Source organism: Micropterus dolomieu, linkage group LG21 (genome assembly GCF_021292245.1).
Source record: "Micropterus dolomieu isolate WLL.071019.BEF.003 ecotype Adirondacks linkage group LG21, ASM2129224v1, whole genome shotgun sequence".
Taxonomy (NCBI): Eukaryota; Metazoa; Chordata; class Actinopteri; order Centrarchiformes; family Centrarchidae; genus Micropterus; species Micropterus dolomieu.
In genome coordinates, this window is record NC_060170.1 from 5,110,559 (window position 1) to 5,127,604 (window position 17,046).

The 17,046-nt window shown below is 39.7% G+C and overlaps 1 protein-coding gene across 1 annotated transcript in view; it reads right to left on the reverse strand.

Moving 5' to 3' along the window:
- Positions 1 to 3,509: 3,509 nt before the first annotated feature.
- The window catches only part of zgc:110329 (uncharacterized protein LOC550500 homolog), a 19,365-nt gene continuing 5,828 nt past the window's right edge, over positions 3,510 to 17,046 (reverse strand). The window contains exons 3-8 of the mRNA XM_046036036.1: positions 15,243 to 15,317; positions 14,985 to 15,080; positions 13,998 to 14,114; positions 9,636 to 9,686; positions 8,131 to 8,247; positions 3,510 to 4,738 (exon numbers count right to left, since the gene is read on the reverse strand). Of these exons, the coding sequence (XP_045891992.1) occupies positions 4,403 to 4,738; positions 8,131 to 8,247; positions 9,636 to 9,686; positions 13,998 to 14,114; positions 14,985 to 15,080; positions 15,243 to 15,317 (792 nt within the window). The 3' untranslated portion in view covers positions 3,510 to 4,402. The remainder of the gene's footprint in view (positions 4,739 to 8,130; positions 8,248 to 9,635; positions 9,687 to 13,997; positions 14,115 to 14,984; positions 15,081 to 15,242; positions 15,318 to 17,046) is intronic.

Sequence of the window (17,046 nt, forward strand, 5' to 3'; positions counted from 1 at the left end):
CCAAGAGCAAGCACTAGGCGACAGAGGCAAGGAAGTTTTTCCTTGCCTCTGTCGCCTAATTAAAAATTAAAAAGCAAAAATGCAACCAGATGTGGGACCTTTAGACAAAATCTTATCAAATGGGGGTCCGTGGTCTAATATGCGTCAGTTTAGGGGTCCTTGATATTAAAAGGTTTGAGAACCACTGCACAATATATTCTGTTATAATACGTCACCGGACTTCCTCCTTTGCTCCCTTCGTATGGCCACCAGAGGTCGCTACCACAATTAACATAAATAAGGGTCGTAATACAAATTATCTACAGTATATAGTAATTTTTCGCTGAGGGCAGGGTGGTAAAAAAGACTTCCTGTTGACCAAGACTATTTCTTTGCTGGGACCCAAGGGCGGATAATTTTGTTGGGGCTTTATTTGTAAAAATATCCAGCGACTTCTGAATTGTCCCTAGCAATAATTTTGATCCTAAAATTATAATATAAGCTCTGTTGTCCGTCAGTGTTTAGTCAGTGTTCTTCACACACAAACAGCTCTCATTCTGTCTGAGTCCAATACATTTTTAACTTTTGAAAGATTACATCTTGGGCGGCTGTGGCTCAGAGTTTAGCCTTTCTATTCGAAAGAATAGAATGAATAGAAAGGCTATACAAGTCCAGACCATTTACCATGTGCTTCCCCCTCATATGCCTCACAGTGGTTTGGTCCACTGCCTAAATCTAGTCTATTAGAAATATACTAAATTCTATAGTCTATTTTATCGTTGGCTAATTTATTCCCAGTTGCACTTTATTGGAGGTGGTGAAGTGGGTTCTGTGTCTGACAGTCTTAAGGGGCTATTACCATAATAGCAGAAACGTGATCAGAAAACCTGCTGAACTGGGATGATAAAGAGCTATCTACAGGAGAATTTGAAAGTAATACAGAAAATGAAGTAAATAAAGTGTTTAAAGCTCATAATTTTCTGGGAGGGACCTCCAGACCACCGCTTGATATGTGTTCCTACAATGTTGAAACAAAACCTATGCCCTTGTCAGCACCATTTAACATCTGGAGTATACACTGCTTTGCTGTCAACTGGCCAAGAAATAATATCAGTCTTCTCATCTACAGGTGCTGGTCATATAATTAGAATATCATAAAAAAGTGGATTTATTTCAGTAATTCCATTCAAAAAGTGAAACTTGGATATTATATTCATTCATTCCACACAGACTGATATTTCAAATGTTTATTTCATTTAATTGTGAGGATTAAAACTGACAACTAATGAAAATCCCAAATTCAGTATCTCCGAAAATTTTAATATTACTTAAGACCAATACAAAAAAAGGATTTTTAGAAATGTTGGTCAACTAAAAAGCATGAGCATGAAAAGTATGAGCATGTACAGCACTCAATACTTAATTGGGACTTCTTTTGCCTGAATTACTGCAGCGATGCGGCGTGGCATGGAGTCCATCAGTCTGTGGCACTTCTCAGGTGTTATGAGAGCCCAGGTTGCTCTGATAGTGGCCTTCAGCTCTTCTGCATTGTTGGGTCTGGCGTATCGCATCTTCCTCTTCACAATACCCCATAGATTTTCTATAGGGTTAAGGTCAGGCGAGTTTGCTGGCCAATAAGAACAGGGATACCATGGTCCTTAAACCAGGTACTGGTAGCTTTGGCACTGTGTGCAGGTGCCAAGTCCTGTTGGAAAATGAAATCTGCATCTCCATAAAGTTGGTCAGCAGCAGGAAGCATGAACTGCTCTAAAACGTCCTGGTAGACGGCTGCGTTGACCTTGGACCTCAGAAAACACAGTGGACCAACACCAGCAGATGACATGGCGCCCCAAACCATCACTGACTGTGGAAACTTTACACTGGACTTCAAGCAACGTGGATTCTGTGCCTCTCCTCTCTTCCTCCAGACTCTGGGACCTTGATTTCCAAAGGAAATGCAAAATTTACTTTCATCAGAGAACATAACTTTGGACCAGTCAGCAGCAGTCCAGTCCTTTTTGTCTTTAGCTCAGGTGAGTCACTTCTGACGCCGTGTCCTGACACAAGGAATGCGACAGCTGAATCCCATGTCTTGCATACGACTGTGCGTGGTGGTTCTTGAAGCACTGACTCCAGCTGCAGTCCACTCTTTGTGAATCTACCCCACATTTTTGAATGGGTTTTGTTTCACAATCCTCTCCAGGGTGCGGTTATCCCTATTGCTTGGACACTTTTTTCTACCACATCTTTTCCTTCCCTTCGCCTCTCTATTAATGTGCTTGGACACAGAGCTCTGTGAACAGCCAGCCTCTTTAGCAATGACCTTTTGTGTCTTGCCCTCCTTGTGCAAGGTGTCAATGGTCGTCTTTTGGACAGCTGTCAAGTCAGCAGTCTTCCCCATGATTGTGTAGCCCACAGAACTAGACTGAGAGACCATTTAAAGGCCTTTGCAGGTGTTTTGAGTTAATTAGCTGATTAGAGTGTGGCACCAATTTTCTGAGATACTGATTTTGGGGTTTTCATTAGTTGTCAGTTATAATCATCAAAATGAAAAGGAATGAACTCTTGAAATATATCAGTCAGTGTGGAATGAATGTATAATTTATACAAGTTTCACTGGTTGAATGGAATTACTGAAATAAATCAACTTTTTGATGATATTCTAATTATATGACCAGCACCTGTATATAGCACATTTCACACTATCTGTCACATCACATTCACACTGACAGCAGAGGCTTTCATGCAAGGCTCCAACTGCTCATCAGAAACAGAAAACGAATACATTTAATCACACGGCCATCAGAAACAATTTGGGGTTCAGTATGCCTAAGGACACATCAACATGCAAACAGGAGGAGGTGGGAATCAAACACCAACCTTCTGATTAGTGGATGACCCTTTCTGACTCCTAAGCCACAGCCACACCATGACATCAACAGATTAAAACAAATTTCCAGTAGGATTTCAAGCTATAACTGTACAAACTGAGCTCCTGGCATGTTCCCTGTGAAGTTTCTGACCTAGTAAATAAACTATTTTCAAATAGCAGCTTTCACAGACAAGAGCGTTCACAAAGTGCTTTACAGTAAAAAATCAACTAGAAACAAATAAAATAACAACAGTACATAAACCATAAAATACAAAACCTAATTGCTAATTAAAACCTTGTCCACTAGTCGACCTCTAGTAGGGCTATGGAGCAATTTTTCCCTATGAGTGGGTCCTAATTTAGCTGTGCACGTTGGGTAACGCGTTACACATTCCTGCAAATAGTTTCACACTATTCACTTGATCTACATGCCAAGACCACAGACCGTTTGTGACGTACCCCATAGGTTTCTGAAGAGTTTTGAAGCTCAACTTGGGCGGCTCCCGGTGGCTCTGGTCGTCACCATCTTAGCAGTGCCAGTCTCCAGCTAATCCAAAAATGGGCAAAGAGGTGGAGCAGAGTATAATCATCTTTGGAGACAAAATTTGCATTTCAAATGCAATGCATCCTTCTGTCAGCACAAAATTCCGCACAGAAATCAGTAGACAAATTCAGCTTTATTGACAAGAACAGTAGTGCTGATACAAGGCAGGAGCTAGGGGGAAGCTCAAAACAGTGCATAAATCAGATACAAAAAACCATCAGAGTAGCTTTTAACTGGATTTCCAGTCTGGATAATCCATGTAGTTGTTCCTTTAAAAGATGGAATAAAAAGTTTAGTTAAAATGGAATAGACTGAAGCCCCCTCCTGATGAGAGCCTAACATGTAAACTGAGATTTTCTGTTTTTGTTTATTTTAAATTTACTTCATATACAGTACAAAACATGCATCCCATGTTATTCCACAACTACCAGTCTTACAATGTACACCGATTGCACAAAATCAAATTGAAATCATAATTGAAAGAAACAATACACAAACTGTATACATCCGTCACAGACGCTACACGCAAGACATACTTGGCTATTCCTATTTCTCCAACACCAAAAAAAAACGTCTTTTCAAGCTACCATTAATTTATACACCAAATAGTACTGTCCCTCTGACTACTGGGCTATTTTCAAAACAGCCTGAGGTAAGCTTTAGCACATGAGACACAGCTCAATTTCAAAGGCTAAAATTTTTTAATAAAATGTGATATAATGCCATAAATCCTTGAACATCAACTGTCACAAACACAAAAGAAATGTTTATAAAGAGGTCAATGTTGCTTGTTGTTCCTTCAATTTTTGTTGTAAACAAATTCAGCAACAAAAGTGCCCAAGTACTTCTGATCCCTTTAGCTGACCAAATTTCTCTTAATCCAATTATTGACAGCTTCAACCATTAAGTAGTGCAACACAAATCCAACAAATGCAATGATCACAATGAGAGAGAGAAAAAAAAAAATAGGTAAAAACCCTAAAGGCAAGAAAGGGCAAAAAGACCACTCAGTGTTCCCTTTTCTGCTTTCGGCCAATGTCTACCTCGTCCAGCCCCGTGGCCGATCTGGACTGCTGCATTTCTCTGAGCTGAGCGTGTGTTAGAGGCGGCTGCTTCTTCAGCTTCAATAGGTGAGCGTCAATGGGGTCGAGTTCGGGCTCAGACACGGGGACAGGCAGGTAGCCGCCGTCCCTCGGCAGGCACATACACCAGCCGGCGCCGGCCAGGTCCAGCTCGCTATACTCAATCTCAGACTTCTTCAGTTTGAAGTCCACCATGTCGGCCGACTCGCTCATGTCCACCAGCAGGTTCCAGAAGACGCAGCTCAGGATGATGCCCAGCAGCTGCAGGGAGACATGGGACCTTTTTTATATAAATGCTCTCAATGTGCGTAAGGGTTTGAAAAAACTTAATGTCAATGTGAATCACATGAACTGCAGATAACATCTATTCATTCAGTTATTATTTTAGTGTGAGAATGCCAAAAAACAAAATTGATAAATGACTTAAATGATTTATCAATTATCACCAACTCATTCATCATTTCAGTCCCGGGCCGGGTCACTCAGCCACCAAGGCAGTATGTGCAGGGAAAAGTTACTATTACTGCTACTGATTCCAAGAAGTGTAAATGCTTCATTGCACAGTTTTTATCATTCACGTGTTCACCGTATGTATGTGTTTATTATAGGTGATACATGGGATTTACTACAGGGCTTAAAGTTTATAAATGTAGTTATCCCGAAGGTTTCTCCATCTTTTCTTTGTAATCTTGTTACCATGTTTTGTCAAGCAGGGCACTATGTTATGAGACCAAACGGATCAACCGATCAATCTCCAATTTGTTGTGTGAACAGAATTATGACATTGAAGTAAGAGGAAAATCTGTTGATCGTGTGAGCTAAAGTCATTATTTTATTGGTTTGGACCTTTATATGATGCGGGCGGCTCTTGTTTGTAGAGGAACATTGAGGATGTCGTTTAAGGTAACATCTGAAATAGGAATACAGAATGTAGAAAAACACTGTTTACAGTGGTGTGTCATCCAACCATTTCCAATAACTTCAGCGCGTTGTAAAGTAAAATTTTATTGAAAAAAGAACAATGTAATCAAATTCCAAAATTCTCAACACATTTTTATATAGCAGAATATTCTGCTTCAATGTATACTTGTTGGCGTTTAGCCTTTCGAAAAACAACATTTTCACATTCCTCCCTTTTGCTGCAAAGGGAGGCACGCAGCTGTATTAACAGCGTGATCTAGCAGCAGTGAAAACAGTTCTGTAAATAACATTAATATGAACATAAGCTGAAAATCTATTCTGGCTCAAGTAGTGACATTGTTACCTAGGTTACCACAGGTTAGCCACAGCTATTAAACACATCAGCAGGATAGAATAAGTGGAGAGGTCCCGTGGATCGTCCATCTTAATGGATCGGAATCAGCCAAAATAAAGTAGACCTTTCTTCACTGAACTTTACTGTGCTGTTGTTGCAGCACCACTCTCCTTAATGACTGCCAGGCTCTACAATAGGGATGAAACAGTGCTGAGGGAAACTTGATTGATGAAAATCGCTTTATAGTGAATGAAGGGTAACTTTTAGCTTTTTTAACTTTTAGCTTAATGCATGATGTGCGGACTTCAGAATGAGGGAAAATGTGATGGTTTGTCTGTCTGACTTGCTAACAGCTTTTAAACTGAAGCTCTCATCGTTACCTACTTTTGCAAAAACAATACTTTTTTCCCCAGCACATTTTGGTTAATTTTATTTTGTGTTTTGTAGTGGAGGTGGGCTAACTCCACTACAAAACACTGCAGGAAACCCTGCTGTACTTCCGGCAATAACACACTAACATCTTGATATATTATATATATATATATAGTCACACCACTGCTTGTGTATAGAAATATTTATTTACAGGATCAATGCACAGAGCATGTATCACGAAGCGAGTTCTACATACCGAGGATATCTTTACGTTATCTGGCTTCACTAACCCTAACAATTACCATCGGGATAAGCGGCACCACGAAGCTGGTTATCAACTCCTTAAGTAAACCCAGGGTTTCCCAATCCAGCCGTGAGTGCGTTCACATAAAAAGAGGCAGTGTTAGCGGTAGATGACCAATCACAGACATGAACAAGCCTACTGGCATCAGAGAGTCATATTTTACAAAGAGCAAATTGTAACATTACAGAAATAGGACATGGTCTATGTAACACAGCTGCAGTTGACACGTGCAGTGTGAATGCCTAAATTAACAGGCGTAGTCTATAATAATGCGTTGATCTGATGTGTTCTTATGGAGTCTATGAAAATATTCTTTCAGCTCGGCTGTGTGTCTCCTTATCACCACAGCAAACATAAAAGCAGCCTATGAAACAGTCTGTGGGATTTCCTACAGATGGGGATGTTATTTCCAAGAGAGCTGATTGGTCAGTAGGCACCGTTTTTATAGAGTTGATCTCTAATCTGGAACCTTCTCCGGAGCAGGTTAGCCGTTCAGCATAAGTTACCATGGCGATCGACCCCGGTCAGAAGTGAACCACCGTCGTGGTACTGAAAACCCGGGGTTAACCCCAAAGTCACCTGGATAAGCTCAAATCCTGCTTCGTGGTACAGGCCCCTGACCCAGGAGTACTCAAGCCACAGCAATTCAAAGGAACTGCAAGACATGTCTGTTAATCAAGTTAGGATGAGGACTGACAGAAAGCAGTAGTGTGAGGACACTATTAACTGCGAGAGTAGGTGTTTTTAATTGAACATCATTTCTTGCAGATTGTATGAGCTATAATTTATACAGTGTGCACAATTATTAGGCAAGTGAGTATTTTGACCATATCATTTTTATTATATTTTCAAAACTCCAAACTGTAAAGATGAATGCTTATTGGATTTAAGCATTTAAGGTGATGTGTATTTGTGTAATGAGGGAGGGTGTGCCCTAAGGAGATCAACACCCTACATCAAGGTCTTCTCCATGAGATTTTTGTGCTCTAGTTGATTATTAGCGAACATCTGATTGAAGTTTAGTTATTCAGAGTGTTGCATCCGTCTGAAAGGCATTTTACAATTTCTGACTTTTCAGTGTCAGTTTTGGCCCATTTTGTCTGAGGAAAAGAAGCTGCCTAATAATTATGTACACCTTGACATAGGGTGATCTCCTTAGGCCACACCCTCTCTCTTTCCACACGTACACATCAGCTTGGAGTTATAAAGTATTCATAAAAATGATGATACGGTCGAAATACTTACTTGCCTAAAAATTGTGCGCTCAGTGTATACTGGATAGGTGACGCTAGGAACACTGCTGTGTACGTAGCTGTTTTAGAAAATTATAAAGATAAGCAATTATTGTAATCACTCCACTCTGAATGGGGCTGTGACGAGTTTAAATGGATGCATGGGAAGATTTGTGGATAATTTAATGTGTTGGAGACAAATTCAGATTTTCCAAAAGCTATAAAGTAATGAAACTGTCAAAAAATTAACCAAGCAAGTTTTTTGAAAACTTAAACATGAACATGAACTTACAATATTAAGTATCCTGGCTGTGCTAAATCAGTTTTTTGCAGCATAGAAAGTATGAATTTAGAATCTTGTTGGGAGGAAAATTAAAATGTGAAGTGTAGTTTACAGTTCCATTTTAAGTTGGAGAGATGCATTTGGTTGGAAAGAGGGCTTCAAACCCAGTTCAGTTTCAGTGAGTCGGTGCTCTGACTTTTAAATTACCTGGGGCAGCCCGATGGCACAGCAGAGTGCAATGGTTATTCCAATGTTGTCACTCATCCAGAGGTTGACTGCATGGATGCAGCCTCGCACATGGATCACCTCATGCAGGGTTTCACGCTGATACACAGACCAGAGGAAGACAACAAGAGGAAAGTTTTTTTTAACCTCAAACTGAACAGCCATTTCCACTCAACACTCCAAGGTTGTCACAAACAGTAGTTTGTAGTAAACTGTTCATTTAATTGCAGCTGCTGCAAAAACTAGAGGCTGGAGGATGGAAAAATGGACAAAGGAATCAATTAGCATCACAGCATCTGCTTACAGCACACGTTTGTAAATAACATGCCTGTAAATTAGACAGTAAAAGGCTTTTCAGTCGTAATTCCTCTAAGGTTATGAGAAGACTACATCAATTCTTTCAGGAACAAGTAACATTATAGAGGCTAAAGCAAATGCTTTTGAGATGAGAATAAAGTAGCAAAACTTAAATTGTGATGAACAATTTGCCCTAGGGCCTGGATGTTCCTTTAAAGCTAAGAAACACTAGATAACCAATTAAAAACGTCACAAACTACAGGGATGCTGCTGTCGACTGGATACACCTGCTGTGTGACAAACCAAGGATTTGACACAGCATGACTAAAGTTATATAGCTGGTATTCTTCAGAAAAATAATACCTCTATCTGTCTCTCTCCCGGTCTCTGCCGGCTCTGTAGATTTTCTTCATCAGCAATTTTATAAAGTCACCCAAAAAAGAATGCCCCGCCCACGATGAGGTGGGCCACGTCTAGAGGAGGCTTCTTGTTAATGTCATCACCTGTCGTGCAGCGCAGCATGTGCATACATTTGACACACAGGCACAGGATTGGATATGCGAGACTTATATGCCTGCTCAACCGGTCATGGCCGATTAAGCTGAAGACTGGGCGATTCCGGTCACCAGCCGATCGATCGGGGCATCTCTAGTTTATAGTGTCTCTTAATAATCTCCTGATGAATGAAAATGAACGTCTTCCAAAGTCTTTACTGCAAAACAAGACTGGGACCGAAGCAGCTGTCAAGCTGCCAAGAATTAATGGTGTCACAGAATGTCATGATGAGAAGCTCAGACAGTCTGAAAACTAACTGCCAAGGAAAATCATTATGACTACTTAAGGAGTCTGGCAGGAGAGTGTGAGTGTGTGTGACTGATGGACAAGCTGCACGGATGGAGGATTTACATTCTGCTTTAATGAAAGGTTTTCTTGTTTTACTTTGACAAGAGAAAAGGCTTCAGAGAAGAGGACTCTCTTCTCTTTGAACTGATGGTATCTCAGGAGAACTTTCCCCCAAAGTCTGAAAGTTTTTTTTCCCCATTAACAGGTGTTGGAAAAGATTGTTTGAGATATGTATATATTGTAGGAGTGTCGCCAACATCTTTGTTAATAAAGTGATATATAAAGTATTTCATTCATTAACCAAAACCACGCATTTATTTACTCTATAAAAAGGGTTCATCTCTCACCTGTTGATCCAGAGTCTTGTAACCGCACAGAGTGTTGATGACCTCTCCTACCTGTGCAAAGAGACAAAATTTAAAGTCAGAGACAAGATTTTAACTGAGCCAAGGTGACCAGAGACCATGGGGACATATGTGAGCGTAACGCTCCCCACAAGGGGGTTGTTCCTGTCCGCTGCCAGCCAGAGCGTGAACTTCAGCGTTTGCAAAGTGGCTTCAGCCTTGACAGGTAGGAACTGATAACAGCAGAAACCTAGCCAATGTTCAGCTTTTCTAACCAACTCCTCTATCTTCCTCCATCTCTGGGATGTGTGCGAGTATTGGATGATTCTCTCCAGCACAGCTCCACTGCTTTGAGCTGAGGGACAGGAGTGATGCCAGTAATATGGAGGATGGAGGAGGCCACGTGGGACCAGCATTTCATTTAAAGAGAGAAATCTACCGAAGGCCATATAACTTTAAATCACAGCATGTCTCCTGTCAGCAGGGCGAGCCGCTTCTCTCGCACAACCAATTACATCACTGTTGTGGAGATAAAAGGTTTCTTTTCACACATCACTAACTTGGTGGATAGTTTCTAGATTTTAACCATCTATCAGCAGGGACTAGGATTAACAAATAAAATGCAACATCACTGATACTCTTTCTGGATTACATGCTGTCACTACTTGCTAAATTAAGTGGCTGCTTACAGTAAAAATCCAGTCATTGCAAAGTCTATTTACCGGTCTACTTTATGTACGTGGTCCAAGCAACCACACACACACACACACACACTTTATGTAATCCAGAGCCCGAATGACTCATGGTCAACCCTAGTGAATTTAAGCAGCATGACAACTTGAATGATGGTTACAGCTTTAGTTTGTGTTGTGTAACATGTCAGTGTTTCCTGAAGCCTTTCCTTTGTTTGCTTTTTGCAATATTCCCTTGTACTCCAAGTTTAGTTCAGGCTCGTGTGAAAGCCGTCAATCAACCTGACCAAGACCACCTGTCAAGGTGGGTCGTGGTCCACCTCCAAGCACACTGTGGTGCAGTTTAGTGATGATGTGAGAGCAAAGCAGACCAACCACAGTATTAATCGTAAAATTAATTGAAGATAAACCACTTTGAAATACCTGCTGATCATGAATCATAACAGAGTGATGACCCGATCTTTAAATGCTGTGTACCCTATGATTATGCAAGATTATTGGGTAAACATGGTAACACAGATGTGCATCAGAACATGAGAGCAGGCGTATGTCCTACTCTGTGTATGTAAGCAATTCCCCAATAAAAAATTAGTGAAATAAAACTATTCTACCCGCAATGTAACAGCACAAAATGCCTGTCCTGTTTCGACCGGTTCACAACTATTTATGATATATGAGGTCCAGTTACAGTCTCATGGTACGGTAACGTGTTGCATAGGTGTGACCCAAATAGTCAAAGATTTGAAGATTTATAAAGCGAGGATCATACCATTTTCATTCATTCATTCATTCATTCAAACCTTTATTTAACCAGGATAAATTAAAAATCTCTTTTACAAGAGTGCGGTTACAAAATCAATTTAAAAACAGTGACAGACAGACTGCCTTTCTGCAAGGTCCTTTAAAAAGCCTTTAAAAGAATAAAGTGAGACCAACTCCTTCAACTGTAGTTCATCTGTAGTGAAGCTGATTCCATGCAGATGGCGCTGCAAAATTAAAAGCCTTTTTTCCAAAGTCAGTGCGGGCTTTAGGGACAGTCAATAGAAACAGATCCTGTGAGCGCAGGTGATATGTCCCTGCAGGCCTCGGGAGGATGTAAGTGTTCAGATAAGGTGGAAGAAGTCCTAACACTGCCTTATAAATAAAAAGATGCCAGTGCATCAACGCTGAATGGAGAGGGAGATCCACCAGACCCGAGCATACAACAAACAGTGATGAGTGAGAGATTTTAAGTTTGTGATGAATCTCAAGGCTCCATGAAACACAGTGTCCAAAGCATGAAGGCACTGGGAAGTTGAATACATGTATAAAATATCACCATAGTCCAAGAATGACAAGAATGTTGCATTTACAAGTTGTTTTTTGCTTTCAAAAGATAAACAGTACTTAAAAAAAATAACCTAACTTCAATTTCAGTTTTTTAACCAAATCTTGGACATGCAATGTAAAAGACAGTGATTGGTCAATGGTAATGCCCAAGTATTTGTAATGTGACACTTCTACAATTTCTGTACCAGAAAGTGTACAAATGGTTGGGACATTGTTTTTAGTTGATTTTCCCAGAGTGAAAGTCATGATTTTAGTTTTTTTAGAGTTTATAACCAATTTTAAAGTAGCCAGATTATGTTGCAAGATGTTAAAAGCGGACTGTAAATTTGTGATTGCTTGACCTAATGTGGACCCAGAACAATAGAGAACAGTGTCATCAGCACAGTAATGATAGTTTGTATTTTTATTATTTTTATTTTTTATTAATTCTTTTATTTTAATTAATTAATTATTTTATTATTGCAGAGGTTGTTTGTATAAATGATAAAAAGAAGAGGCCCAAGGATTGAGCCTTGAGGCACCCCTTTTGAAATATTTAGGGAGGCAGAAGTGAGGCCGTCTACTTGCACACATTGTGTTCTCCCTGATAGGTAACTGTTGAACTGCTTGTTCTGCTTGAGTCTTTGAAGGAGTATTTTAAGATCCACTGTGTCAAAAGCTTTTGACAAATCAATAAACAGTGCTGCACAGTGCTGTTTATTGTCCAAGGTTTTGACCAGGTCATTAACAACTTTTGAAACAGCTGTTATTGTACTATGTTGTTTCCTGAAACCAGATTAAAATTCATTCAGAATATTGTTATTAATTAGATCCATTAGATTCCATTAATTTAGCTAATAATGACAATTTAGAAATCGGCCTATAGTTATTTATGTTTGCAGGATCACCACCTTTGTGAAGGGGGAGAACATTGGCAGATTTCCAGATGGCTGGTACTTGATTCGTGGCTAAAGAAAGGTTAAATAAATATGTAACTGGATTGGCTATCAAATCTGCAGCTATTTTTAGAAAATATGATTCCATTTCGTCTGGACCTGCTGATTTTTTTGGATCTAGATCTTTGAAGGCCTTCCTTACTTCTGGTACGGTTACTGTCTTGAAATGAAATGGTTGAGCTGACAGTGACTGATCAATAGGACATACAGTGGGAGAGCTGGAAACTGGATTATGTAGTGTTTCATAAAAGGGAGCTAGCAGCAATGAAATGATTATTAAAACTATTGACAATTTCATTTTTGTCAATGATTTTTTTTGTCATCAACAACTATACAAGATGGTACTTCTGTATCTGTTTTTGCTTCAGTTAATAATTTGATTGTTTTCCAGAACTTTTATTTATTTATTTATTTAGTTATTTAAATTTTGGCTATACAGGGGTGCTCAATGTCTGATTTTACATAGAACTACCGGTAAGTTATTATACAGCCTATTATGATAACATACAGTATAATGCTGTAAATAAAAATGTGAAAAGTTAAAAAGTTTTCAATCAATCTTTTTAAAGTGCATGAATCAATCCTCCTCCGATGGGCTGGCGAGCTGTCCAGGGTGTACCCCGCCTTTCGCCCGATGCCAGCTGGGATTGGCTCCAGCCCCCCACGACCCTGTACGCAGGATATGCGGTTGATGATGGATGAATCAATCCTCAATTGTAACCCTAACCCTTAAGGTAGGGGGCGTCAGTGTACATGTGTGGGCGTAGCGTGTGTGTGGGGTAGAGGATTGTTGTGCTAGTGCTAGTTGTGTGTGCACCTTGCGGAACGTTTGAATCATTTATCACCATTGTTGTACCACACAAAAAATATTATATGGTTTTTAAACAGTACTTGTATTAGACCGGTGAGGAACTGCAATGTGCACGCAATTCTCGGTGGGCATGCACAGCTCAGCTGATGCATGCTCAGAGATGTACAATGTAAGTTACAGTGACTAGTGAGTAGAGCCTGCAGCTCTGCAGATTCTCAAGATTAAAGCCAGGCGAGCATGTATAACCCCACCCGATCCGGCGATCAATCGACTAAAGGCAAGACTGATTCGACTATGTAAATCCTTAGTCGGGGACACTCCTAGTGCCGCATGACTTGCTCTCAGTTACCGGAATTTGGTTTTCTCAATGTAGGTTCATGTAGTGCTAAAGATGCAGGAAGAGAGTGGCCAAATCAATGAGTTATCAGACCAGAACCAAAAGGAAACGGTGTCTCTTCTTTTTGTCCTTGATCTGAACCAACTGAACCGAACTACGGGGGTCAACAACCACACAAGAACTACCACCAACAGCTCGTGCAGATGTTTTATGGTATTTTAGGTGATGACTGTTTGTTCTATGTGAGTTGCCAGCACTCACCTTACGGCGAACACAACAGGTATATGGAACTCCACAGGCTAGTGGACCAGTACCATTGCAGAAATGATACTGGTTGACTCCCCAGTCCTTATACTCGTCCCCTCCACAGCATGAAAACTGGAAAACAGAACAGTACAAGGACAAGGCAATTAGGATCCAAGCATGCTATCAAAACGAAGGCTCATCTCAAATTAAAATGTGAAACATCAACAAGCTCGAGTTCTTTCAAGTCTCTGAAATGAAACAAACAGCTCCTGCTGTGCAATTCACACTTCTGTTTCACCTCCGAGTTGAGCCAGAGCTCACTCACCAAGCTGCCCCCTTATCCTTCCATGTATCTAATTCCTACAGCATAATAATGAATAATCACATTGTAGGTTCTGTTACTCTGACAGATCAAGTAGATTGCTCATTAATTATGAGGCCATACTGACTATCAAGACAGCAACCGCATTTTAAAATAGCCAAATAATCCGACAGTACTTATTTTGTGGGATATCTTAGTATGTCATGAAAGGATAACAAGGATTTGAAGGGGTAAGTGTTTGTGCAGTTAAAGGCTTTTCTTATAATGGGGACCATACCACAAGAGTAAGAACATTTCTGGGGATACACTGCACCTGTGACAAAGCAGACAGACTATTCCAACAGTAAAACTGAAACTAAAGAAATATAAACAAATAATACTGAAACAAACAAATCATGTCGTCTGTCGTATGAAAGTACCAGCTTGGCTGGATTAAAATGCAGGGTAACAAACCTGTGTGACCAACTGCACCGATGAATGAGAGCATCAAGCTGTAGATGACCCCTGGCTGGTACAACCCACATCTTTTTATCAACACAACAATATCAAATAATACCATTATTTTACAACAATACCTCTATACACAGTTTAATAATCATTGCTGTGCACAAAAATAAGAAATGCATCTCCCAATAGAATTTCCTGTCTATACATATTTTCTAGATAAAATACCATACTACCTTTTGTTGCACATAGTCCAAGATGTTTTTGAAGTCCAGATCATCGTAGTAGTGTTTAATTCCTTCTCGTATACTGCTCTGAAACAAGGCAGATGTCTAGATCAAATGAAGAGAGGCAGAAACACAAGAGGAGAGGTGGTCACTGTTTTGAGCACTGACAAATATGATGCCAGTCAGAAAGGATGGTGAAAAAGTAGTGACTGTGATATGTAGGAATGTACAGGATGTGTGAACACGTCACACGAATAAGATGCTTACCTTCTTTTCGAAGATGAGCGCGGTGGTGAGCGCAACTGCCTGGAGAAGCAGCAACACACAGAGAACACAGAGGAACTGTGGAGGGAGAAAGATAAAGAATCATACAATACTCCCTTGGTAGATATATTTATATATATATAAAAGAAAAAAGAAAACTACATTCTTTGCAACCAAATACAAATTAACTTAAGATGTTCCATTTCAGTACATCAAAAGACACAACGCATAACATACTGATAAAGCAGAGATGGCTCGAGCTGATCCCAAAGATCAGTATCGGGGCCGACCCAGGAATATCTTAATGGATCAGTTTCAGCTAAAATAAACCACATCAAATGCTGATTCTTTCTTTACTGTGTACTCTTGTGTCAGTGTCAGTCTAGTGCAGCATTTCACTGCGTATATCAGTAAAAATTAGAGTGTACCAATGCGAAGATATTTGGGTGCCCTAGTGGAAGACTTTTCAAACCCAGATTGGCAAAATACAACTAAATATCAACGCGTTTTAACAAAGAGCTGTGCACAAAACATTCCGGTAGCAGCATATTTCAGTTTCAGAGAGAAACCACTGTTGTTCGGGTTGTGTACTCTCTGCAAGTCGTTGTTAGTATCTGGCCACAGATAATTTATGAAAGATGAACCTCCAATCTGTAATACCACTGTAAAATTGCAAGTAAACTTGAGTGTTGTTGTAGTCCCAATAACTCCAACACAGTGACACATCTTCCCACCAGCTGATTGGGTCACATCAATTTCAGGAGTTCTCCAGCTCAAAATTTCATTCACATCATTTAAACAATTTTACAACAAAAACAAGCTTATTAACTTTATCATTCTGAACCAGCAACTCCAGGATTTAAATTAAGTAGCTTGTGAAAATGTTTGCAGGTTATACTTGTTTCCGTGTGTCAGATACATATTTAATCAACAGTGCATATCTGCTGCTGCCATGTATAGAATCATTTTAACTATGTATAGGGAGTATCTTTGGAATAAATACTTAATTTGGGATGTATTAAGTTCTATATAGTCATATTTTCAGGTTGTAGCTTGAGTGCGCACTGGACAGCTGTGTCATTTAGGCAAATATCAGTACTGGATTTGATGTTAGAATAAAAAAAGACCACAATCCCTATATTCCCTTCCTTAGATAAAACTGCTAGTATTTATCATACTGTATGCTATTTATGGAATACTTGTTTTTGATTTGTAATCTAAGGTTTTAAAATGATAGGGAACAGAGTAAAAAGCTTGGTTTAACCAACCAACCGACGCTGAGAGAAGCAAATATCAGTGGATGTAGGAACATAATGTATAAGTCTCCCAGTGAGTAACATTAACTTTATAGCTTCCTCCGCATGAAATGAGCTCCTCGTCCTCTTCAAAGCATAAGCAGAGACATCATTGACTTCCTTTTTATTGCTAACTTTAATCCCCTTTTTCAGTTTAGGTAATTTAGCAAAATCTAATTACATAGTTGCATAGCAACCACAATAATATATCTTCCCTTTGAGTTCTTTTTCTGTTATAGACAAAACCAGCAGGTGCACTTGTGCATTTGCAGTTATATTTTTCAGTTTTGTGTTTTCAGTATGTGTGTAATTTGTTTATTTATATACAAATGTACACACAAATACAGTACTGTGTTTGTTGAGGTACCCTCATTTGTATAATTTAGTTTTATTCCCCATTATGTCCGTGAATTTGAAACTCAGTTGACACCGCAAATGTTCTCTTAACAACTCTGAAAAGTTGTGCGCGCACACACACACACACACACACACACACACACACACACACACAC